Here is a 24331-nt window from a genome sequence, read left to right as displayed (position 1 = left end):
GGAGGCAGTTTCTTAACCACTGGGCCACCAGAGAAGTCCAAATTTCTCCTTTTAATAAGGATACCAGCCTCCTGGTGTCCAGGGAGTAGGGCCCACCCTACTCCAGTTTGACCTCATCTTAACCAGTTACATCTACAGCGACTCCATTTCCAAATAAGGTCACATGCTGGAGTACGGGGAGTTAACACTTCAGCGTATAAATATTGAGGGGCGCAGTTTGGCCCCTAATGCTGGCAAGATCCTCCAGGCAGTCACTAAAGACCTGGATGCTGGAGATGGGCCAGCAGTCTGTAGTGGGGGCAGGAACTTGGTTATGAGAAGCCCTTGTACCACCATGTTGATCTCGTTTCAACAAAATCAACAAATTCATCAACACTCCAGGTGCAAAGCCCTGGGCCAAGTGCTGCAGAAAACACTGCACTGCCCTGCTGGGCTTTCTCCTCCTGCCTCTGCCGCTGATGTTCCCTGAGAAACTCCACCGGCCCCGGCCCCGCGGGGCCCCAAGGGAGGGGTGGTTCCCAGGGCTCCTGTATTTTGGGCTCAGAGTGTAGTGCTGGGTGATCCTAACTCTTGGTCACTTGTGTCACTTACGAGCAGCTACAGTTTCTATCAGCAGTTTACACGAAGCCCAGAGACAGAGTACCATGCTGTACACAGAGATAGAACTTTCCTTTGATGTGAAGATTGCCTTTTCTGCTGTTGTGGAAAGTTCTGTCTGCCTGCCCTGCTCAGAGGATCAAATGAAAGAACTTTGGATGAAGAAGCTGCCACCAACAGCCTGGTGTTTCCCGCCAGTGACAGGCCTCAGGCCAGATAAGGCAAACCATCAGGGTGGGCCTAACTAGTGACCCCAAGAAGGACCCTCCCACTTTATCCTGCTAGAGGTGAGCTGAGAGAGCTCAGGATCTGGGCTTTGGGGTTTCTGTTTGGATATTTGGATCAGAGAAGGGACAGATGCCTGAAAGGCATTCTGGTGACAACTTGGGAAACATGTCCTCAAAGCCATGGACACAGCCTGTAGCAACTTTTGGCAGAAGCCAGCCATGAGCAGTCTAACCTGCTATTCACACAGCCACACCACCACCAAACTTGTATATACACAGCTTTGTCCCTGAGCCTCTGCCCGTGTGAACTTGTCAAGTGACCTGGTTTGCACAACTTGAACATTCTGCTTTCAGGAGAACTGATTTAAACCAAAACAGTTAATGGAAAACGCTCACTTTGAAAAGTCCGAGGAAACTCAACTAGCAGAGAGGTCTGCCTCCAGTAGAAAATAAGCCAGGGGCCTGGAGGGGAGTCTGGGCGGGCCCACTCAGCCGCCTCTTGGCAGATGCCGAAGCCAGACCTTCAGGGTCCAGTACACAGGCCCAGCAGCTGCTTTTTAGGTTCCAGGCCAACCGCTTCCTGCCACCTGGAGAGAGGAAGAGAGAGATTGGGACGCCCTAGGCTGTTAAGCCCTGACTGCCTACCCCAGAGCCCACAAAGTTACCTTGCTAATCCACCAGCCCTGCCTGGTCTGGGACTCCAACCGCCACCTCCCAGCAATCCCAGACCCAGGAATGTGCTAATCAGCTGCCTGGGCAAAAGGGGAAAGGTATCGGTGACTCACTCCCCCTGCTAGGAGCACATGACATGACGACGTGCTCTGGGCAGCAGTGCCTGCTCCCAAACTTTCTGCGTGGAGGGCCAGGCTCTGCGGAGCTGCTCAGCGGGGTCACCAGCGTCCATCATTGGGCATAGCCCGCCCCTCGCAGCTGGGACTCCAGACAGCCCTGCTCTCGGCCCATCCTGGATCCCCTTCTCCAGAATCCACACATGTACCTCTGGGAACCCTCTCCCATTTTGGAGAGCAGGGCTAACATCTCCCCGGAAATCTCCCACAGAGCCTCCAAGTGCCCAAGCTCACTACTTTGCGAATACATGTCTCACCATGTCAGCAGGACTGGACTGAGGCACAACGCACACAGACCCTGGAACAGCCCCAGCACAGGCCACCTGAGAACCAGGGAAGGGAGCCACGCTGTGCGCTGAGCTGGGGAGCAGTACTCAGATGACGGGAGTGTGTGGACAAGCCGGGGCTTAGCTGCTGCTGCCCAAGGTGCTAACGCCAGGTTGTTGCTGAACACCAGCTGAACACATGCCCAGGTAGGAGAAGGGAGCAGCCCTGGGGTTTGAGGGCACAGACACACAGGCCTCTGGCTGGAATGTAGCTGTGGTCATGGGGGAAATAACACACACACACCTCCCCGCAGACTGAGACCACCGAGGGAACCACATTCATAGCAAGTCTCACAGTCACGTCTGCCAGATATGCCCCAGCCATCTCCAAGGCCCTGGCCGCATCAGAACTAGAGGCTGCAAATTGCATAAGGCACGCATCCTTCCTACTCGGGCAGCACATTGGAGGGACTGATGGAGCATGTGGAATGACAGCCTGGGCTCCTTGGAGACCTAGCCACATTTGCTGTTCTTGACCTCCCAAAGTGGGCTGGGTCTCCACCCCTGTTCCCTCCAAGAATGACATCAATGTCCCACTGTGCCTACAGACATGTGCACAGAACAGACAGGAAACCCTGCCCTGGGCAGGGGTGCCCTGGCTGGGCACTGATGCCCACCTGAGCCCCACTGGCCCCTGTGGATGTCCCACTCAGAGCCCTCGTGGAACGCCAAGGCCCAAGACGTGTCCCCAGTCCAGGTTCAGGTGCCATCAGCCACTGTAGCCAGGATGACAGCTTTGAGTCATGGTTTTTGAGTTTTGGTTTTTTAGTCTGGGGGGGCAGGGGGAAGGAAAGGTCAGCTGAACTACTTTTCCTTATACAAACTATGCATGAGCAGAGGCTCTAAGGAGTCAAATTACATTTTAAAAACTAAGAGATTGGCTTTTTACATCAGATTCTTTTTTACACAAAGGTCTAGTGATGAGCACAGCACTTAAAAATTATTTTTATTTATTCCAGCTGTGCTGGACTCTAGTTGGAGCAGGCAGGATCTCTTAGTTGTGGCTTGTGGGATCTAGTTCCCTCTCCAGGGATCAAACCCAGGCTGCCTGCCTTGGGAGCTCAGTCTTAGCCACTGGACCACCAGGGTAGTCTCTGAGTACAGCAATCTTGAAGTCTGAATGCCCCCGATTTCTCATCCAAAGCTGCAGTGGCTCTAGGCTGCAGGGGCTGGGGATACTCTTGCACAACAGACCTGTGCTCCCCTTGCTGTCATGTCCTGACGTGGCATGTTGGCAGAATCCGTGCTGTGACCATTGGGTGCCCACAGCAGGTAAAGCTGCAGACCCCCAGCTGGATAGCACAGGAGTAGGGCCAGGAGGCAGCCCTCCCCTACCCCGACCACGTGCACTAGGTTACACGTGGGATCAGCTCCACGCAGTGACAGCTCCACGCCCATGGGATGTGTACATGCTTCTGGGTGTCTGCCACACTCCAAAAAAAATGAGATGGCTCAACAAGAGCAGCCCCAAGCTCACCTCCTCTCCCTAGAATGTCGGAATTCCAACCCCCATCCCCGTGCCTAGAAGTTGTAAGGCAGAGACGACAAAAGGCAGAAAATTTTAACTTTATTTGGCCAATGTGTCCAATTCCAATATTGTGGTAGAAATGCCTGAAGAACTGTCAACATGTGATTCAGCTCAAGCATCCTTGGCTGTCTCCCAGCCTGGAAACGAAGGGTCCCGGTTCTGCCTGGCACAGGCCTCAGGCCACCCTGGACATCACAGAGCAATAAGGACCCTGGCTTGGGGAAGGAGGGGGCTGCTGGGCTTGTCCTGGGCCCAGCCACACCCTCCACTCATGGTTGGGGAGCGGCCTGTGACAGAGACCGGAAAGTCTCCATTTAATCAAATGATGCAGGAGCCACGCTCCACCATGGCAATACCGCATGAGGTGAGGGACCCGTCCAGCCTTGCCTGGTTCTGCCCCACAGAGGGCAGGAGTCCCAGGGAGGCCTGGCCAAGGTGGAGCACACACCCTGACGTCCAAAAATGTCTAAAAATCCCACAGACGGAATTTTTTTAAAGTGATAGTATAAACCTAACAGGAATGAGAGACATTGCCAGCGTGAGAGTCCAAAACATTTTAGCGAGCACTCTGGACAAAACCATGTACAAAAAAAGTACATCACGATTTAAAAAAAAAGGCCCACCAAGATGGGCTGGGCTGGGCTGGCCTGGAAATAAACCCTTTTCCAAAAGTTGAAAAGCAAAGGAAGACGGGTTTAGATTTGCACGTGTGGTAGAGTGAAGTGTGGCTTCAGAAAAGTTCCCTGCATTTCCAATCGACGCTCCCTCGCTGGGAGGGTCTGCGGGCGTCTGGAGGCTGTGCTGCTGGGTGTGCAGCCCACTGGGAGGTGCCGGGTTTGGTGCCCAGGTCTGGCTCTCTGCGTTACAGTTCATCTTTCACAGCTTTTTGATCATCATCTTCCTCCAGATCAGGCTCTTCTGCTTCTTCAAGATCTTCTAGATCCTGGGACATATGATGGAAAGGAAGGGTTGTGAGTAGTCCAGGCTGGGCCAGCTTGCTGAGGCCATGGACTAGGGACCATGCCAAGGACTAGGGACCAGTCTGGCGCTCAGACACAAGCAGCCACCTTTGGTCTCTATGAGCAGATGCGCAGATGTGTGGGGTGGCTTCTGGACGACAGTGAGGCATGGGGGCTCCTGCCCACAATATAGGGTGGAAGGAGAACTGGTGCTCTGGGAGTTCACCCCATGCTGTCAAGCGGGTGAGTACTTGGGCCTACTCCATCCATGGCACAAGTATGAAGACTGAGCAGGGAGCCACTGGTGTGTCATGTCCACCCCTCAAGTCCTAGAGTTCAAGGGGCTGGTGACAGCCCACCAATCCCAGCAGCGCACTCGGCCCTGGCGGTCCTCACTGCCCCCACTGCACCCTGCAGCCGGTCTGCCCCTCGTCCCACATCGCTGCACTTCCGGGCGGACCCTGTGGCCTGAACTGACCATTCCCTCCACCACCCGACCCAGCCCCACCCTCTTGGCCCAAATGCACTTCTGCTATCCCCTCCACTCCCCCCAGCTGATGTAGAGAGGGCCGAGCTCACGCTGGGCAGAGCACCTCAGCTGACAGAGAACATGCTAGATGTGCCTGCGAAGGTTCCTGAGCAAACAGTGGCGCCTAAAGACCCTTCCGATCTCACACCCCACCCCGTGCAGCACTGCGTGGCAGCACGCCCCACAGCCCGCCAGGTCCAATGACTACTTACGTCATCATCTCCGGCCCCATCCTGGCCACCACTCTCCAGGAACTTCTTAAAACCATCCAGTGTCCGCTCCCCATTGTAGTCGATGACCTGTAAGAAGCGGGGATGAAATGTGAGATGCGGTCCCCCCGACAGCCCCCCAACTCCTCCGCACTCCCCTCAGTGGTGGGCGCACCGTCCTGTCGGCGCTGGCGGGGAAGAACTTGAGCGTGGGGAAGCTGTGCACTTTCACCGCCTCCACCTCGTTGGCCGTGGAGTCCATCTTGGCGATGACTATGTTCTCGTGGTCCTTGTACGTCTCTCCCAGCTTATCCCAGATGGGGGCCAGCTGCTTGCAGTGACCGCACCACGGGGCATCTGAAAGAAAGCTGTTCTGCATCTCGCTGGGCTGGGAAGTACCCCGCCCCAGCAAGCCCAGAGGAGTGGAGGGCTTCACTTACAGAACTCTACAAAGACGTTCTTTTTCTCATCAAAAGCAACCTCTTCAAAGTTCTTCCCAACCAGCACTTTGACAGGCTGCTTGTCCCAGTCGTCAGGCAGCTCCTGGCTCATCAGGTGGGGCTAGAGGGTGAGTAGAGAAGAGTCAGGCACACACAGTTGCCTGGGGACCCCTCTGCCACCTAGTTGCTCTGTGCGCCCCAAGGATCCTCAGCACCCTGACCCCAGACAAGGTCCGCACCTTAATCTTGCCCTCCAGGAAGCGGTGGCAGAACTCGGTGATCTTCTCTGCCGTCAGCTCATCTGACTCTGGCTTATATTTGGTCATCTCCTCCTCCAGCGTGATGAGGCGCACGGCCGGGCACTCCTCTTTCTTTAGGCCGAAGAATTCCAGGATGCGCTGGTTGTCAGTGTGGTCGCTGTCGATGAAGATAAACAGGATCTTGGGAGAGAAAAGGCATGTTGATGGCACTGCACAATGAGGGCTCCCTAGACTTCCCTGCTGCCCACTCCCCAACAACTGGGACCCCACACTAAAACAGGCTGTCCCAAGGCAGGAGGAACCCTCTGATCAGCCTTTGATCCAGGGGTGCTGAGCAGCTTGCGGGCCACAGGGAGCACACACCTTGCCCTTGAAGCTCTCAGCCGCTTTTTTGAAGTTGCTCAGCTTGCCCTCATAGTCAGACACGCTTTTCGGCAGGAACAGCAGGATGTGAGTCTTGATTTCCCCTCCGAAGATCTTCGGGGCTGTCTGCGTTGGAAACACAGGTTACTTGGTCTGGGACACAAACCAAGCTATCGACACGGGCTATTCTCTCCTTGGCCCCAAGGCCACCACACACCTGGTCTCTGTAAGTCAGGGTCCCCAGGACCAAACATCAGGACCCTCCCCACCTGGGGCAAGATCAGCAACAGAGACACACCTGCTCGGTGAACTCAATGACCAGGGGCAACTGGTTGTGCTTGATGAAGTCCAGAAGCTTTTCTTTGGTGACCTCCCCCTCAAAGTTGTTCCGGCCTTCGTCAAACTGTGGACAGAGAAAGGCGTGGGTGCCAAGGCTCTCCACAAAGCCCCCTGTGGCCCTGGCCAGCTGACCATGGCCAGGAAGGCAGTCTACAGCCTCAGTTTCCTGTCTGGGTTGTGACAGCAGTTGGGGGGCGGGGGGGAGGCCGGCAGGACACACGTCTCCATCCAAAGCAAACCAGCTGATGGCTGCTGGACACACCCTCTGGGCACTAGCCACAGTGAGGTCACCAGCAGTGCACAAAGGCTCCCATGAACACCGGCAGGCAGCCTCCCGCAGGCTGAGACCGCAGCAGCTGGCTCAGACCGTGCCCGGCACGGTCCTGACAAGCCATGAGAGCCCCATGTCCTGGGTGGGGTGCCAGGGGACTCCCTCATTGTCAAGTCCCCAAAACTGCGGCCCTCCAAATGTGGGCCTCACCCCTGCGGACCCAAGGCCCTTCCAGGGCGGCCGCAAGGTCAGACCGATTTTCACAACCACGCTCAGACGGCAGGTGCCCTGTCATGCATTCCCCCCCAGAGTATGTAGTACGGCGTGTGACACTGCGTCAGACTGAAGGTAAACAGGAAAACCCAGCTGTCCTCTGTTCGGACAAACATTAGAGACCAACAGAAATCTAAACCACCACTCTGGCCATGAAAACACTGGGAAAAAATTTTCATAAAAATGTTTATTTATTTTTTTGGCCACACCATGCAGCTTGTGGGATCTCAGTTCCCCGACCAGAGACTGAATCCCAGATGGATTCCTAACCACTGGACCATCAGGGAATTCCCCCCCAAAACATCTCTTTTGATAACATGTAATATGTATTATTGTTATTTTAGAACGAACAGGGTTTTTTTTTTTTATTTCTCAGTTCTAACATGTCTAACACAATAAAAATAGGTAGGTATTCCACACCAAAAAAAAAGGTCTTTGGGAGCTCCAATAATCTATTAAAAAAGAGTTTCAAAGTCCTGGAGCCATGAAAAGCAAAGGCTGCGGCCATAGAGCTGAGAGGTGTGGTCCCAGCTCCAGATGGGTGGGCAGACACAGCTCCCTGCGAGGAGGCCGAGCGGTGCCTCAGCCTGTGCGGCTGGTCAGTGAGCCTCCCGTCACCTGTGTGAACTCAGATGGGACCTACAGAGAGAAATCACTCACCTTCCCTGCCCGGCCATTTCCCTCTGCATTTTCCCAAAGTAACTAGCCACTTCCCATTCCCACCCCACTAGCTGAAGCTGGCTCTGCCTTCCCCACACCCGTGATGGGAAGGTGCAGAGAGACAAGAAGGACATGGAGGCAAGAGGCTGGCCACGGCCAGGCTCCATCAGGCATAAAGCAGATCTCCCGTTAAGAGGCAGACAGCCATCCCTGCTCCCCCAAAACCGCCGTGTCTCTACTGAGACACGACCTTGGTCGAGGTAATGATGCCACGTTACACTGTGTTCAGTGTCTCCTTTGGTGAAAAACAAACAGCAAACAGCCCTTATGTATCTGGGGACAGCCACAGGAGGTCTTGGGGCCCTGGGCAGAAGCCACCCCACCAGGCTGCAATGAAAATGTCACAAAAATAAGGCCCCACCCCCACTCTTAAGCCCCTGGCTTCTAAGATGAAAGAGAAAAACAAAGTAAACACCAAACAAAGACACAGGACGATCAGCTCTCGAACCAGTGGTCCAAGCAGACCCAAGCTGGGACTCGGACTCAGAGCTGCAAGTGGCAGCTGGCCATTCTTGGGAGCCCCATCTCTCAAGGCTGCCCACACAGAAGACCCTGCTCACACTCAGGAACTCGGCAAACAGCCTGAAGCAACACTAAAGGCGGAGAATGGGGACAGTGGGCCGAGGGGAATCTGCACCTTCTTCCTCCCATCCGTAGAGCTGTCTGCCCGACTGCAGTTGTGACCCCAACTGACTCCTCAGCACAAAGCCCATGGGCTCTGCCAGGCTCACAACTGCCCAAGGCAGCATGACATTCCAGCATGGCTGCCAGAAGCCAGCAAGTGGAAGAGGGAAGCCCCCCTCACTGTTCCCCTTCTCCCCGCGTAGATACCAGAGACTTGAGGCCGAGAAGAGATGAGCAACCATGACTACAGTGTTTGTAGAACAAAGAATCATCCTTTTTAACCTTCAAGGACATGTGATCACCAGAACCAGCATCAATCCAGTGTGACAAGTGCCACTCCAGATCTCAAGAGTAATAGAAAAGGACGGTGTGGATCAAGTTGATGAAAAGGGGTTTGCAAGCGCCACAGGCCTGAATCTCCCCATCCTTCACCCAGGACTGTAGGACGCACCCAAGACATTCTATTCAAGGCCCCCAGGACCTTCATTCCACTCAACTCCATCCAACTTGGCTGGGTCTTCTCCTAATCAGCTGTTAGTAACAGTTTCCTGGGAACCTTTGGGAAGACAATTAACTAATTTAGCAATTCTGTTCCCTTTAAGGGATGGGGTGAGGATGGCTACTGAGTGAAGAGAATGTATATAATACCTCTTGTTTTGAGGAAGAGGAAAGGACTTCAGAAATAGCTGAAAGCAAGCTACCCCAGAACCCAGAGCACCTGGGAGTGCTGCCCTCCCTAGCCCAGATGCTAGAGGCTCAGCAGTGCCCCACCCAGGAGTGCACACAGTGGGGAGGCTGGGCCCCCCAACACTGTGTCCTTTCTGATCACTCAGTTCACCACTTTGCTGTAATGCTACAACTACCTTCTAACCCTGGGAACAAAACAGGACAGGAGTCCAAGGCCTAGCCCCTCTCCCTGAAGATGCAGCTCCAGCGCCAGCTCCCCCCGTCATAGCCTTCCCTCCTCCTCCACTCTTACCCAATCCAGGGACAGCTGTGTCCCAAGGGCACGCATGCTTGGCCAGCCCCAGACCCACTATCTGGTGGCTAAGATAAAAAAGAGACCCCGATCACCCACCAACTGCTGTGCACAAACACCAATCCCAGCTGTGTCCTAGCAAGAGTGCAGAGAAGTCAAGAGACACACGGCCCCTTCATGACCAAGCATAACAGACATGGGGCCAGGGGAGCCTGCAGAAGCCTAAAGGCCCAGCTCTGCAACAGAGTGGGAACACATGCCATTAATACCCCACCGTGGAAACAGAAGTGACAGCTGCACGTTACCACGAACGTAATTAATGCCACCGAAAACTTCAAAGTGGTTAAAACGCTAAACTTTATCACGTCTGTCTCACCACAGCTTTCCTTTAAAAAGCTAATTCTCTGAAGCTACTTGGCTTGCATAAAACATCACAATGGGGCCAACACAGAAGCTGGACATAGGGCCCACAGCAGAAGGGCTGAAGGCCACAGTCTAAGAGGCTCCTACTACCTGACGTTGCAAAACGGGCCCTGATAACAGGCGGGCCGCAGTCCAGCAGCCAGCGCCACCTGGGCAAGGTCCTCAAAGGCCCGGAACTTCAACTCCCCACCCCGGAGAGGGGGGAGCGCACTCACCTTCTTTTTTTTTTTTTTTTAATATTTATTTGGCTGCACCAGGTCTTAGTTGCAACATGTGGGATCTAGTTCCCTGACCAGGGATCAAACCTGGGCCCCCTGCTTTGGGAGCTGAGAGAGTTAACCACTGGACCAGCAGGGAAGTCCCCGCACTCACCTTCTTAAAGAGGACAACCCCATCCTTGTCCAGCTGGTATTTGGAGAACACATCGCTGTTAGATGTGATCCCGAAGGGGATGTCATCAATGGCCTCTGCTGCCAACAAGAACTGCTTTGCAGAGTCCGACTCCACGTCCTGGAGAGAAGAAGCAGAGGTGACCACCGTCCCAACACTGAGGACCCCTGCCCTGGTCAGCAATGGGGGACACCACAGTGCCCAGGTCATGGCAGGTGGGAGGAAGACCCAGGGTGAAGTTAACGAGCCTCTACCTTGAAGAAGCCAATGACGGCCACCTCACTGGACTCCACCAAGGCCTCTGCAGCAGCCCCGTCGGACAGCGTGCTGGCAGCGGGGCCCGTGCGCTTCTTCAGCCAGTTCACGATATCATCCGCTTCTCGGCCAGCTGTGCCCAAACACAGGCAGGGTCCACTTGATATCGGGGATGCACCCACCCTCCCCACCTATCCTTATCCAAGCTCTCTGCCAAAACCAGAGCAAAACATCACCTTGCCGTAAGGAAAGGAATCTTGTCTACATACCTACCCGAATTCCAAGGTTAAAAAGGCTTGTATGTGTATATGGGAAACTGTGGATGTGTTTAAAGAAAGGGAAGGCAACAGTGACCTCTGGATAACAGATCATAAATCACTTTTGCATCTTGTAAATTTTCCTTGATATTTAAATTCACTAAACACATGAGTACTTTACCCCAAGTGGTCTCACACCAGGCTTCGTCTTATTTAGCGATGTGGTAGGGTTGGAAGAAAGGGCTGCTTAGCAAGACAGCCTCGAGACTAGCTTTCCCCTGAAAAAGCAGGTTGGGCTCTGCTGCCTCGTGCACCCAGACTGGTCAGGTGTCCTCAACCTACACACCTCCTGGACTGGCAGGAGAAGAGATCAGCCCAGGTACACCATCACGGCAGATCAAACGAGAAGGAAAAAATCTGCTCCTCCCAAGACTGAGACCAGTTGCCCTTTATCCCCTTGTGTGACTACATAGTCTGACTTGGAATAGGGTTGCCAAATCTCACATTTAAAAGGACTCTGCCTAAAATTAATAAAAGCTGTGCTATCAGTTACAGGAGGAGTCAAAAAGAGTTTTCTCATCTACAAGACCTCAGTGTTAGTGACAGGATTGTGGTTAATTCTGCATATGGCACTCCCATTCCAAAAGTGAACCCAAGTAAAAGTGGGAGCAACAGAACAGCAGCCTACTGAGATCAGAGCTGATGTCAGAATGAACAAGACGGGCTGCTCTAAAGGATTCGTGCGGATAAGCCACAGAACCAGTTTCACAGACAAAGATTCCCCTTTTGTCACCGGTACCGACTGGGCTACACAGAGGCGGCGGCTGAGCAGCAAATGAGGGAGGGGCCGGTGCAGCTAGGCTTGGATTTGAGCTCTACCACGACCGCCACAAGCCCCAGCTTGGTACCCGCTGATCTCTGTCTGCCCCTCCTCTGTGAAAGGCCCTCACACCTGCCCTGGTGGCAGGCACACGAGAGAGTGAGCAAAGGCTGAAACGTGTTGTTCCACTTGCTCAGCCTCCCCCGACCCCCATACTGGTCAACCTAAGGACCAACTTCAGCCGGCTAGCCACCTTGTGGGATGACCCTCTCCACTTGACAGAACGTTCCTCACACAACCCTGAGGCTGAACTAGACCCTAGAACCCAGTCGGAGAACAACTTCTCCTCCATACCTGTTATCTTCCAAGACCCTGTCTACTGGCAAGGAAAGGACAGCGCCGCGTTCTCACCTGTGTACTCTTTGGGGGAAGCTGTGTCTCCATTCTTGAAGAACTTGATGGTGGGGTAGCCTCGGACACCATACTGCTGGGCCAGGTCAGACTCTTCAGTGGCATCCACCTTGGCCAGTCTGATCTCAGAACCTTCTGCCTTCAGCTTCCCAGCTGCTTTGGCATACTCCGGGGCCAGAGCCTTGCAGTGGCCGCACCATGGGGCGTCTGGGAGAGAAAGCAAGACCTAGAAAGCAGCACCGACCCACTCCACCGCCTCCCTTCCCTTTTCCTTTGGTACCGCCCTCCGTGAAATCTTTATTTCTGCACCAGGATAACCCCTCTGAATGCAGGGGCTGTGGATGCTCTTGAGCAGTATTAGACAGGGGGTACGAAAGACAAACCACTGGTTCCTACTCTCCCTCATCTTCAATGGTTAATAACTTCCTACTACCTGTAGGCAGTTAATGCAGTCGGGTCCTAGAATTTCCCTTTTGGAACCAGAGAAATTAAGAAGCTAAAGCTAAAGCCATGGCTGCTGTATATTTACTGACGAGTCATAACTATGAGACACACATCTGAGAACACCAGCCAGAGACTCACATCTAACACAAGTTCTTTAGATTCTCTCTCAACTCAGGTTAGTGGCTATGTTGGGCCTAAGATTTCCACCTGAGATAGTCAGGGCTCATACACTTACGAACACAAACAAAGGTTTTGGATTCTGGTGGGCAACACTGTTCATCAGAAGACAGCTGTCCCTGGTGAACGGTGGTGTGGGCAGGGGCAGTGCTCTCCGGGAACTGGTCCAGGTGAGCAATTCGGAGGCTACCCCTTGCATAGTCCTTCGTATTTGTGGCAGTTCATAGAGTCGACCCTACTTTCCTTAGGCTAACAGAGGGATCCTGCCATGTGGACGTCAGGCACAAAGGCACATCCAGGATGTCTGCCCTCGGTCATCATATCAAGGTCCAGCTGGGCACGAGGGATGCCCCCAGGACGCGGGCAGCGTAGGGACGCTGACAGCAAGTCTGTGAGCTGTTTCCGCTTACAGATGGGCCTCTCCAGGGGATAGAAGTCAGCGCGTCTAGGGGTGGCCCGCTGACACCCCTTTAGACTCCAACTCATCTCTGGCGGGGCCAGGGAAGGAAGCGTGGGGAAGTGCGCCCAGGTCCCCCATCCTCCAGCCCCTCTCCGTCCCCCAGTCCACCCCGGTGCCCCTGCTCCCTCCTCTGTCCCTGCTTCGTTTCTATCCCGCGAGTGGCCGCGAGGCCCGGCCCGGACGGATGGACGAGCTGGAGGCACTCACAGAACTCCACCAGCAGGTACTTGTGGGCCGCCAGCGCCTCGTCGAAGTTGCCCTTATGGAGCACCAGGACGTGGTCCTCCTCGTCGGGGGCGCCGGCACCCGCGCGGAATAGCGCGGTCAGGGCCAGGCAGAGCAGAGCGCGGCGCAGCATGTCGGCACAGACGCGGCGCTTCAGTTGGCGCCGCCAGGACAGCAGGCCACGAGAGCGCGCGCCGCCCGTCCTGCTCTTATAAGTCCGGCCGCCGCGCGCGCGCCCGCCCGTGCCCACCTCCGATTGGCCTGGGGGGTCCGGGGCCCGCCTCCGCTGCACTCGCATTGGGGGCCCACACAAGTCACGGCCCCGGATTCGGAATTGCTACAAGCACCTCCCTCGCCCTCGCCCGGGATTGGTCGAGGAGCTCGCGCTCGCACTCGTCCCCGGCATCTCATTGGCTCCTGGAGAAGAACTTTCTCTCTCTCGACTTGTGACTGGTGGTTTTCTCATACACCTTCCCCGGGCCTGGAATGGCTGCTACCTTCGGGGACCCGGGTTCTGCGGCTCCTGATTGGCCAAGACATGCGCGCTCCCCGCGCGATCCTTTGTCGAACGTGGCAGTGGGGAGGATTCCTCAGCTGAGGGGCGGAGCCACGCTTGCGCCTCCGAAACCCCTCGTGTTGCTTTCTGACTGGACCGCGTATCCCCACCTGACACCGCCCCCCGGCTCTGCAGGCCGGAAGCTGGGCTGACGCGCTTCCGGCGCGCGTGAGGCCCGTGCGGTTCCTGCCGTGACGGCTGGTGTCTTGTGCGGGCGTTGCCGGGGTAGCCTCCCTGAGTGGCCATGGCGCTACTTGGTGGCGGCAGAGCGCGGTGCAGGGGCAGCGCGCGGGGGGCCGGGGACGGCCCCACGCGGAATGCAATGGAGGAGCCAGCAACGCCCACCGGGGCTGTGCCCGGAATGGGGCCACTCGCCTGGTGAGAGGCTCCGGTCCGGCACCGTCCACTGTGGGCACCTCCCTTTCTTCCTACAGGCTGCCTCCCACGAAGCGGCCTCCGGGAAGCTTTCAGGCGACCGGGTAAACCTGTGCCGTCCGCCACGGGGTTGGCTAGCGGCCACTATCACCGAGCTCTACAATGCGACCGGGCAGTGTGACCCGGAGTGAGTGTAACACACAGTGAACACACAGATTGAGGATGGAAGAGAAGTGTACGATATTTCCTCGATGACTTTTTGTATGGATACGTTGGAATATTTTGTTGGGTTAAGTGAAAGTATTAAAATTTCATATTTCTTTTTCTTTAATGTGGCTTCAGAGCATTTAAAATAACATGCGTGGCCGGAATGTTAGCTTCTGTCCGGCGACGCAATTCTGGACGGAGCAGCGCCTTGCCCTCAAAGGCTCAAAGCCCAACCCCCAACCCCGTCGACACTCTCTTCATTTGTGTTCACTTCCTTTTATGAAATGCCACCCCCACTAAGACTCATCATCGATTTAATAACTTGGCAGGAGGGAGACACTGCTACATTAAATGTACACGTTGGCTATAGTAACATCTTGGTTTTAAAAATGGTAAAACAGAAAAAGTATGTTTTTGTACTTTAGAGAGTTTGCATTTGTTGACACCTTGCTCCTGAGGGCATGTGTTCTCATATCCTATGCAGTATTCCTTCTAGAATATGAATTTCGGAAGGTCAATATCAGGTTCTCTGTGCCCCTCCGCCAGTGCCAGTAGAGCAAGAATCAGGAGGAAGTGGTTGTACCTCCTGGGGGGTACTTTACTGGAGCTGGGCCTCCCAAAACAAAAGGCCGTGAATGATGTGTCTGCAGCCTCCAGCCCACTTCCGTGTTCTGGCCTGGGTGCTGGCCTGCTGAGCAGCAGGCCCGGCTCATAATAAGCATCACAGGTCTGCTCTGCTCTCTGGGAACCGGTGGGAACTGCCTCATGTCTCCTGCCCAATCTTCCCACGTTTTTGTGATTGCCATGACTGTTTTACAGACCACAATTTGGGGCCTGAGCCAAGGGATCTTTGTATCACATCTCGATTTCAGAGGCACTCATGAAATCTGAGTTTAGATACCTAAGTTTGGGGACTTTATAGTTTTTTCAGCTAACAGAATGAAGATATACTTGGTGACACTTTGGAGGGAGCTTGGCCTCATGCTGCTGCTGCTGCTAAGTCACATCAGTCGTGTCCGACTCTGTGTGACCCCATAGATGGAAGCCCACAGGCTCCCCCGTCCCTGGGATTCTCCAGGCAAGAATACTGGAGTGGGTTGCCATTTCCTTCTCCAATGCGTGAAAGTGAAAAGTGAAAGTGAAGTCACTCAGTCGTGTCCAACTCCTAGCGACCCCATGGACTGCAGCGCACCAGGCTCCTCCATCCATGGGATTTTCCAGGCAAGAGTACTGGAGTGGGGTGCCATTGCCTTCTCCCACTTGGCCTCATAGCATGTGGTAAATAGTTGAGACTACTGGAACCAAGGGGAGAACAGACCAGATGCAGAACAGCCAGGATCTGAGCTGCTGGTGATGGTTGAGCCTTACTGTGGTTCAATTTGAACTCCCTGGTCAAAACCAAGGGCAACTGGGACACGTCTTGATGCAGGTGATGACAGAGCCACTGTTGTGCAGCCCAGATGGACACAGCGAAGTCATCCTTCTGTGAGGACCAGGGCCTCACCGGGGCTCCGGCGTGGGCGGGGGCATGATGCTTTCATGCTCTGTCTGCATTGATGGACCTTCTCAAAGCACAGTTACCCATCATGAATCAACCTGTGCACTGACCTGTGCAGGAGCAGGGAAGCGGGCTTCCCAAAAAGCGGGAGGGAGGCCAGGTATGGTGATAGCCCCAGGTCTCCAGTTTCTGGGGCTGGTAAATAGCTGGGTGAGGTGCAGGGGTGCAGCCTGTCCCCCAGAACATAGGCCAGGTTCAGTGTGCACCTCTGCAGGCCTTGGCCCTGAGGGAAGGGCCAGTGTCTTTTTCCTAAGGCCACTCACAGGCCTTTCAAGGGCAACTCTAGGAAGAGGTGATGAAGCCATGGTCACTGTCACGCCAATGCCCTGAACTGAGTGTGTCCTTGGAGGGCAGAGCCTACCCACCTGGTAGCTGTGGCTCTGGCATCTCTGAACCCAGCACAGTCGGCTCAGGATGACCTCCAGGGGTCTCTTACACCCAGAGAAGGTGCTCACTGGTTAAACAACTGAGTGATCAGTGTTTGATAAAGACTACTCTTGAGTTCTCTGGGCATGGTGAGCGCAGGCAGCATGGCGGGTGGCTGGGTGCCATTGAGCAGACTCAGCTATGGAAGGTAAACCATCGGTGATATCCAAAGAGAAGACTGCAGTGGTGTGTGGAGTCCCCACCCAGGGGGCCTGCACGGCGTTTAGCAGTCACATCCTGGTGGTGGTGACCCAGTTGGGGAAGATGGGTACCCTGGTCTCCCTGGAACCCAGCAATGTGACTAGTGACATCAGCAAGCCTGTGCTGACCACGAAAGTCCTCCTCGGGAAGGATGGGCCTCTCATCCATGTCTTCGCAAAGAACCTGGTGGCATTTGTGTCTCAAGAAGCTGGAGAGTTCTCCTCGCCCTGGACATGAAGGACAAGAGCATGGAGGTGGTGATGGCTCTGAAGGAGGTGATCCAGACATGCCAGGTGTGGTGACGCTGGCATGGTCACCCCTGCTCTCCAGGAGGGCCATGTGGCAACTCAGACACCCTCTCAAGGATTTGAAGGTCCTCCTTTAGTTAGCAGGAGCTCTCTCTGGCTTTGGCCCTTGAAGTTGGAAGAAATACAGACACCTCAGGCTGACCTTGGTTTGGAAGCGGGCGTCCCCTGCAGAGGGAGGACAGGAAACATGTCCTGAGAAAGTTTCGAGTCCTCCCCAGGTCCAGGCAGCCACACCCGTGTGAGAATTGACAGAATGAGTCATGGCCCTCAATTGTTGGGGGAAATTTTTTTATTAAAAATAAATGCATATCCCCCTCCAAAAAGTTCTCTGGACTTCCCTGGTGATCCAATGGCTAAGACCAGGCTTCCACTCAGGGGACACAGACTGGGTTTCTAGTCAGGGAACTAAGATGCTGCATTCCACATGGTGTGAAGAAAAAAAAAAGCAAGCGCATTCTCAGAATAAAATAACTCCTTTTTAACCCAACTGGAGGTATTAACAGCAAGCTCATGAACACCCAGGAATCCTCTTTACTTGCAGATTTCTACTGTGGAGCAGCAGCACGGGGCCGAGGGCTGTGCTATGGGCCACAGAGGTTTGCACACAGGTGAGCTGAGACACAGGTGGGATATAGGAACCAGGTGCAGTGGTGAGGGAGGCCGTGGTAGACTGAAGTGGACTTGGATTGTAAAGCATGACAGTGCTGAGTATGAAGATTCTAGTAAGCTGCAATAACTGGTGGGTAGTCCATGAAAGGCACTGACCTGGTGCCCATCGCCATGCTCCTCAGTGGAAGAAGGGTCCCTGTAGGGGATGGCTGAGGGCCATGGACAGGAGGGAGTGGAGAGGGTTACAGGTGCTGGCTCATAAGGGTGGGGAGGCCAGGCTCAGGAGCACTGAGCTGTACAAACGGGTTTGGGGTGGAACCAGGAGGATCAGGTTAGACTTGGGACCTGAGAGACACGTCATGCAGGTCCTACAGGTGCCACCTCATGTTAGCCTTCACGAGGGGAGGAACCAGAACAAAGTCCTGGCTGCTGGCAGGGTGCCTGTCCAACCTGGCACTTGGGGTCTGAGTTCACGAATCAAAATCAAGCTTGGAAAATCCAAGAGTCAAGATGGCATGACTAGCCCTTCTGGCCTGCCAGAGCCTCTGAAAGCCCTTGCCCAATAAACCAAATTGCTGACAGCACAGGTGAACCCTAGATTTGAAGATTTTCACTGGACATTTTAGGAAGTGGACCAGGAGAGTTGGAGGGGCTCTGGCTGGCCCTGGGGCTCCTCTGGCTGGCTGAGACTATAGCTGCTGCCTGGAAGCCTTTCGCCTCCAAAGGTAGGGCTGTTTCAGAGGTATGGGCATCTTAGTTTTGTGAGACAGGCCTTGGGCTTGGGAACCCAGGGCTGTGCAGTCTGTCTTCCCCTGCCTAAGGCTGGTGGTCCCAGGAGGTTGGTTAGGGTCTTTGTCCCCTGTGACTGTGACTCTTGGATTTATGTTTGGGCCAGCTGCTGCAGAAAGTGGCAGTTTGTCCTGGTACCTAGCACAGGGGCCCTGGGGTAAGGAAAGCCAGGCGGTAACCAGCCCTGTGGGAGCCATCCTGGCATGGCATGTGGTCACTGGCACGGGGGTGGGAATGAAAGGGTACTTCCTGGTCTGCTCCAGCTGGCAATAAATCCTTGAAGGGCTCACCCTGCTGCTAAGAACTGAGAAAAGTGGCAGCCTCTGGCAGGCGTGGCCAGGGCGGGCACACAGACAGCAGCAGCCTAGGTGTGGCACACACTTTCCTCACCAGCTGAGCACAAAGGAAGATTTCACCCTGAAAGTTTTGCCAGAGCCATGAAACGGGGTTTATGGACTCAACTTTGTCTGGATGGAACTGGGGATTCGTATATGCCCTCTCCTTGTCCAGTCGGTAAGGGGTGTCTTAGTTCCTGGGTGCCCTTGGGGGTGCTGCTGAGGCAGCACCATCCCTGCCACCCCAAGGTCCTGAAGAGACCCTGCCAAGTAGCGGGACTGGCAGCGGTGCATGCGTGTCTCGGCAGTCAGTCCTTCAGGGCTCCCCAGGCACTCTCCTATGCCTCCTTGCAGCGAGGGTCCCCATCTCCTCCCATCCACCCCGCCTCAGCAATCCCACCTTTGGCCCTCTGGCCTTCCATGCCACCCTCTCCACTGGCCCTGCTGCCAACTTCTCCATCCTCCCATCCAGCTCTGAGTTCCTGTCCTGGGTTCCCTGGGACCCAGTCATTGTATTTGTTCCCAAGTCTTCAGCATGGTTCCCCTTTTTTGAGGTTGGAACCATTCCCTCTCAGAGGCTCAGACAGGGCCCACAAGCGGTGTGCAGGAGTCACTTTAGACACCGGATGCCCCACTGGACCCAACTGTCCCCGACCCCTTTCCCCGGCAGAACCCACCAGCCAAAAGGACAGCGCTAGCCTGGGGGGCTGATGTGTCTGAGTAAGGGCTGTAACCCCCTTCTCCTTCACCAGCCACAGACAGTGGTGACTGCGCCTGGCCCCTGGCCCTCCTGCGGGTGCCCCGGGGAAGCAGAGCAACGGGGCCCCCATTTCCCCTTCCCCACCAGGAGATGAGCAGCAGACACCCTGGCTCCTTAGGGGGAAGTTTATTTCCCGGTCAGAAAAGGAGAAGCAGGGACAGGCGCCTGTGCATTCTAGGCCCGGGCCTGACCAGGGAGGGTGGGGTCGGGTGGGGTGGGGGCAGAGGGGATGGCTCCAGCGGTGCAAGCTTGGTCCCACAGTTGTCCTGGCTGGGTCCAGGGAGGGCCTGCTGGGGATGGTGGCACCGAGCCCGGGGGCAGAGGGGCAGACCAGCGGGCCCAGAGGACGGCACATATGGAGGCAATAAATACTGGCGGGCCAGGCACACGACTCCAGGCCGGCGGGCCAGGAGGGACAAGTAAGGCTCGGCCACTGGCTTTGTCTGCCGAGGGCTCTCTCTTGGGGCCGTGGGCTGTAGGCACTGCCCACTGGGACAAAGAAGGCAGAGGCGTGACGACACCCAGCCTCCCAGGTGGCCCTGGAGGCCGCTTTTGAATTTTGGCAATTTGGCTTTTCCCAAGCCCCTGGAGCTGTCCCCGCAGGCCTGGCCAGGCCAGGGCAGACGAGGGACCAGCACATCCCAGAAGCCTTCCCGGGCCACGGGGATCACAGACAGGGTAGGGACTGGGCAGGGAGACACCACATGCTCATGCAGACACAGGGTTAGAGGTTAGTGACGCCCCCACAGCACACGTTCCACATGTTAAGGCATCATGGTTAGACCGTTACTGACAGTGATGGATGGGCTGACCGGGGAGAAGTGAAAGCTGGAGGACAACCGGCCCCACGAGGCCCCATGCGGTACACCCCACCCCCACCAGGAAGGGGGCGACAGGAGTCCAGGTAACGTAACAGAGAAGGCCCAGGGGACCTGAGCACCCTGAACCCCACTGCGATGCCTGACTCCCGTGCCAAGGACTCAGGTCGGGTCAGGACAGTGGGGGAATCTCGAGGAATACAGAAGGGGAGGTCGAGGCCTCCCTCCCCACAGCACAGGCGGAAGCAGCAACAACACTAGACCACCGAGGAGGCTGGGGCCAGTGGGCTGGGAGGGTAGAGGAGGGACAGGCCAGCCAGGAGGCAGCCCAGGGGCAGTGGTGGCAGCGTGGGCGGGCCCTGTCAGCACTTTGGTTTGGGGTCAGGGGGTTGGGGTGGTGGGGTGGGGCGCGTCCGTCCTTCCGTCCGCCTGCCCTGCCCGCCTCCCGGCAGGGGCTCAGTCCTTCCACTCCTTCTTGATGGTGAGATTCCACTCCCAGGACAGGTGGTCGGTCCTGTCGTCGTCTGTGAAGCGGGACTTGATGTTGTAGCTGCCTCGAGCCAGCATGCCCTTGGGCGCCTCCTCCATGGGGGTCAGGAACTCATACTCCTCCGCCCGGGGCCCATAGCTCCCCACCATGTAGTCGGTCTTGTCAACTGCGGGGTGCGGGGAGGGCGTCCGTCAGGGAGCTGAGCCGGGCCTTTCCTCGCTCCCTCCCGACGCCCCTGGAGCCCCTGGGTGGCCACCTCCCCCCTGGTGCCCACCCTCACTCACTCTTCACGCCTTTCCTGTACGTGTGCTGGATGTACTTCATGCCAGACACAATCTCTCGGTTCACCTGCAAGGAGGCACCCAAGCGGGGCTCAGCCAGACTCTCCAGTCCGAGCCCCCAGCATCCCCCCTGAGCCTCCTCCTTACCCGGAAGGAGATTTTTATCCGATATTCCACACCCTCCTTCAGCACAAAGGACTGCTTCTTGAAGCTCTCCAGATCACCTGCGTTTGAGAGGAATGCCACACTAGGAGGTTCAGGTAGGGAGGCCACTCCGGCCCTGGTGGGGTGCTCTGTCTGCCCCTCTACACACACACACACACACACCCTGGCATCCCAGACCACACCAAACACACATACACACACCCCCCTTGGCATCCCAGGCCACACACCCAGACACCCACACACACCCCACCCCCCAATCCCAGGCCATACCAAAGCCAAAGCCTTATTAAAAGTTGCACTTCCTAGGCTCCCCACAAGAGGGTGCCAGCACCTCAACAAATTATTTTTAGGGGAAGCAGCAGGGTGCCAGGCAGCCCCAGCCAGGAACCTGGAGATGCCACTCACCTGTCAGGTCCAGCTCCAGGGGGCCCGGGGCAGTACTACACACCAGGGTTAGTCGGGTCACCACAACATTGGGGACATTGGGGTCTGCAGAGTGACAGCAAGTTAGAGCTCTGCCAGTGGGGGAAATAGTGGCAGACACGCAAAAAAGCAACAGGTGTCCACACACCCCACCAGGGCCCACTTACCAGCAGACACAGCCACACGGCCCAGAAGGGCCTCCTTGTACTTGCGCAGACTCTCGTCGTCCTTGTCCAGCTCCTGGATCTCCTGAATGCTCTTCTGGGCCGGGGGCTTATAGTTGACTGAGTGCTCGTCCTCCTCGTTCTCTGCCGCAATCTGTGCCAACTGCTCAGCTGTGGGCTCCTGCTCAGCCATACTCACCTCTAGCTGGATGTGAGACACCTGTGACCAGGGTAGCAGGGGCTGTGGCAGCCTGGAGGGACCCACAGTGTGTCCCCGCCTGCCCTTCTGCAGGACCTGCAGGTGATCTGCACAGCTCTCTGCAAGTGGCCAAGCCCCCAACCTGGGCCCAAGGGGAGGTGCACGTTCTGTAACAGGAAGGCAGTGACGGCCAGAGCTTCAAAAAGGGCCCAGACACAGGCTCCTGAAGCCCAAAGCGGCCACTCACCTCCTCGCCCTGCCCACCTCACAGGACCTCACCCCAGCATCCAGAGCTAAATGAAAGCTGCAGCCTGCTCTCAGAGGAAACCAGGCACAGCTCCCCTGCTGCCCAGGAAGCAGCAGCACCTGGGTCCAACCAGGAAGCACCAGGACCAAGTGCTGCTTCCTGTTCTGAGCTGCCCAGGCCCTCCCCTCAAGGAACCCTTTTGCTGGGTTCTCTCTGACCATCCTGTTCCTTCGAAAACGCCCCAGCTACAAACCAAGGCCTTTGTGCAGGACATGGGTCAGTCATGTCTCACTCCAGCCCAAACACAGGGCTCCCCTAGAGCTCAGGTGACGGGGCTAGCCTAAGTCCCACAGGTAAGTCCTAAAATGGCCTAAAAGACCCTACCTGTCCGACAAACCAATCTCTAACTGTGAGGGTCTATGACCTAGAATTTGGGAACTGCACAGCCATGTGATGGGTAGTCTCAAGATCCTCCTTCCGCCCGGGCCCCAGAAGAGCCCAGAGCAGTGGTGTCAAAGCGAGAAGTGATGGGGCAGCCACAGGACTTCCTTCGCTAAGGATGACCGTCGCACCCTGTAGAATCCCTGAGGAGTATCTGAAACCAACTCAGATTAGACCCGGCGGTGTGGGAGGTGGGTCAGGGCCACCGGTTGCCAGTAAAGACAGCCAATGCCGGGACGTGCGTGAGGACCTTATCTTAAAAAGGGCCGCTGGGGACCCGGAACCGCCGGGCCGCCACAGGCAGGGTGGGGCCGGCTCGTTTTTCCAAGCTTCCCTGCAGCTTCCTCTGGAATTCCTCTAGAAGGCTCACGCCCTAACGTCACCCAAGCGCGGCCGCAGGCGACAAAATCATTTAAGTGAGATGGCGAGGCCCGCACTTCCGCAGGGCCTGCAATCTGGGCCAGGCGAGGCCCGGCAAGCAGGGTGGGGCGCAGGGACCTCACCTCCCAGGGGAGGAGGCGTCCCGCCTGGCCCCTATCCGCGCACACTAGCGAGGAGGGGTCTGCCGAGTACTAGCAGAGACCACAAAGGAGGTCTGCACAGACCCCGGCTCCCGCCCCCGGCACACGCGCCCCCGCCTCCAGATCCCCGCGCCCCCGATTGCACGTGGGCCCGCCCTGCGCCCGGGGCGCCGCCCGCTGTCAATGCCGCCCCCGCCCTGCGCAGATTCCCCCAGCAGGACTGGCGGGCGGGGCGGGAAGCGAGAACAAAGGCGCGGCCCCGGCCTCCTTCCCCGCGGCCGCTTCGCCCGCCGTGCCCACCGCGCTCGCTGGCCCCGCCGCCCGCACTCACCGGAGGATCGTCCGCGCCGCTCTCGCGCTCCCTCCCGCACAGAATGACGAACGTCGCTGCCCCGCCCGCGCGCGCCCTGCCGGCCACTTCCGGGGTCACGCGACTTCCGCTCGCGCTGGGCGGGCCGCGGATAGCGCATGTGCGAGGAGCTGCGGGCAGCGCGCCGCCGCCATCTTGCGGGCCGGCCTCGTGGGCGCGTCCGTTTGGGCAGCGCGGCAGAGGGGACTTACCGGTTGGGGCTCCTGTGCCCTTTGCCATAGGCTTCTCTTAGTCCCGGGTATCCCCAGGAAGTCAGCCGGCAAGCTGAAGGGGCGGGGAAGTGAGACGGTGTGCGAGGTGCTGGGACGCGCTTGTGTTACGGGCGCGTCTCCGTCAGCGGGCATCTCTCCTTCCGAGGGCACACTGCCATCACGCCGCGGGGACGAGCCGGCACAGCCGGTCCCATCAAGGAGCCGGGGTCAGCGAGTGGCAGCTGTCCGGCCTTAGGCGGCCTTCGCGCCCACTCGCCGCTGTTCGCCCTCCCGGAAGTTATCGTCGGACGTTCATCCACGGGTGTCCAAATGGCTCTCTCCAGGCCTTTCCCCTTCCAGACCAAGTCAGCATGCCGTCGCCCTTTTGGGAGCTCCTAGCCCAGACGCCACCAGGCGTGGCGACTGTCGGACACATGCCCACGCGTTCAGCCAGCGAGCATTTTGCAGCCCCAAGCAGGGCCTATAATTTGTAACCAGCCTGGCGGAGCCTGCGCTGCCAACGCCGGTCTAGCATGCAACTCT

At 56.6% G+C, this 24331-nt stretch overlaps 2 protein-coding genes and 1 pseudogene across 3 annotated transcripts; 1 reads left to right on the top strand and 2 right to left on the bottom strand.

Moving 5' to 3' along the window:
• Window positions 1-3552: 3552 nt before the first annotated feature.
• Window positions 3553-13548, bottom strand: P4HB (prolyl 4-hydroxylase subunit beta). Its single transcript, XM_019981029.2, has 11 exons — window positions 13337-13548; window positions 12049-12255; window positions 10560-10693; window positions 10288-10425; window positions 6585-6689; window positions 6287-6412; window positions 5903-6103; window positions 5664-5784; window positions 5399-5580; window positions 5227-5313; window positions 3553-4469 (listed from the first exon to the last, which is right to left on the bottom strand). The coding sequence occupies exons 1-11, from the start codon at window positions 13485-13487 to the stop codon at window positions 4389-4391; spliced, it is 1533 nt and encodes a 510-aa protein (XP_019836588.2). The 5' UTR covers window positions 13488-13548; the 3' UTR covers window positions 3553-4388.
• A 426-nt stretch (window positions 13549-13974) lies between these two features.
• Window positions 13975-18185, top strand: LOC109573680 (proteasome assembly chaperone 3 pseudogene; annotated as a pseudogene).
• Window positions 18186-19589: 1404 nt separating this feature from the next.
• On the bottom strand, window positions 19590-23689 carry ARHGDIA (Rho GDP dissociation inhibitor alpha). Of its 2 annotated transcripts, none has more exons than XM_019981028.2 (6): window positions 23559-23689; window positions 21823-22039; window positions 21638-21721; window positions 21215-21291; window positions 21071-21134; window positions 19590-20952 (listed from the first exon to the last, which is right to left on the bottom strand). In XM_019981028.2, the coding sequence occupies exons 2-6, from the start codon at window positions 22010-22012 to the stop codon at window positions 20753-20755; spliced, it is 615 nt and encodes a 204-aa protein (XP_019836587.1). In that variant the 5' UTR covers window positions 22013-22039; window positions 23559-23689; the 3' UTR covers window positions 19590-20752. The 2 variants fall into 2 exon arrangements, with proteins under 2 accessions (XP_019836587.1, XP_019836586.1); XM_019981027.2 differs by having other exon boundaries at window positions 21823-22185; window positions 23559-23648.
• Window positions 23690-24331: the final 642 nt, after the last annotated feature.

Source organism: Bos indicus, chromosome 19, assembly GCF_029378745.1.
Source record: "Bos indicus isolate NIAB-ARS_2022 breed Sahiwal x Tharparkar chromosome 19, NIAB-ARS_B.indTharparkar_mat_pri_1.0, whole genome shotgun sequence".
In the NCBI taxonomy this organism is placed as follows: domain Eukaryota; kingdom Metazoa; phylum Chordata; class Mammalia; order Artiodactyla; family Bovidae; genus Bos; species Bos indicus.
The sequence above is the reverse complement of the archived record's forward strand: the minus strand, read 5'-3'. Positions and strand labels throughout refer to the sequence as shown.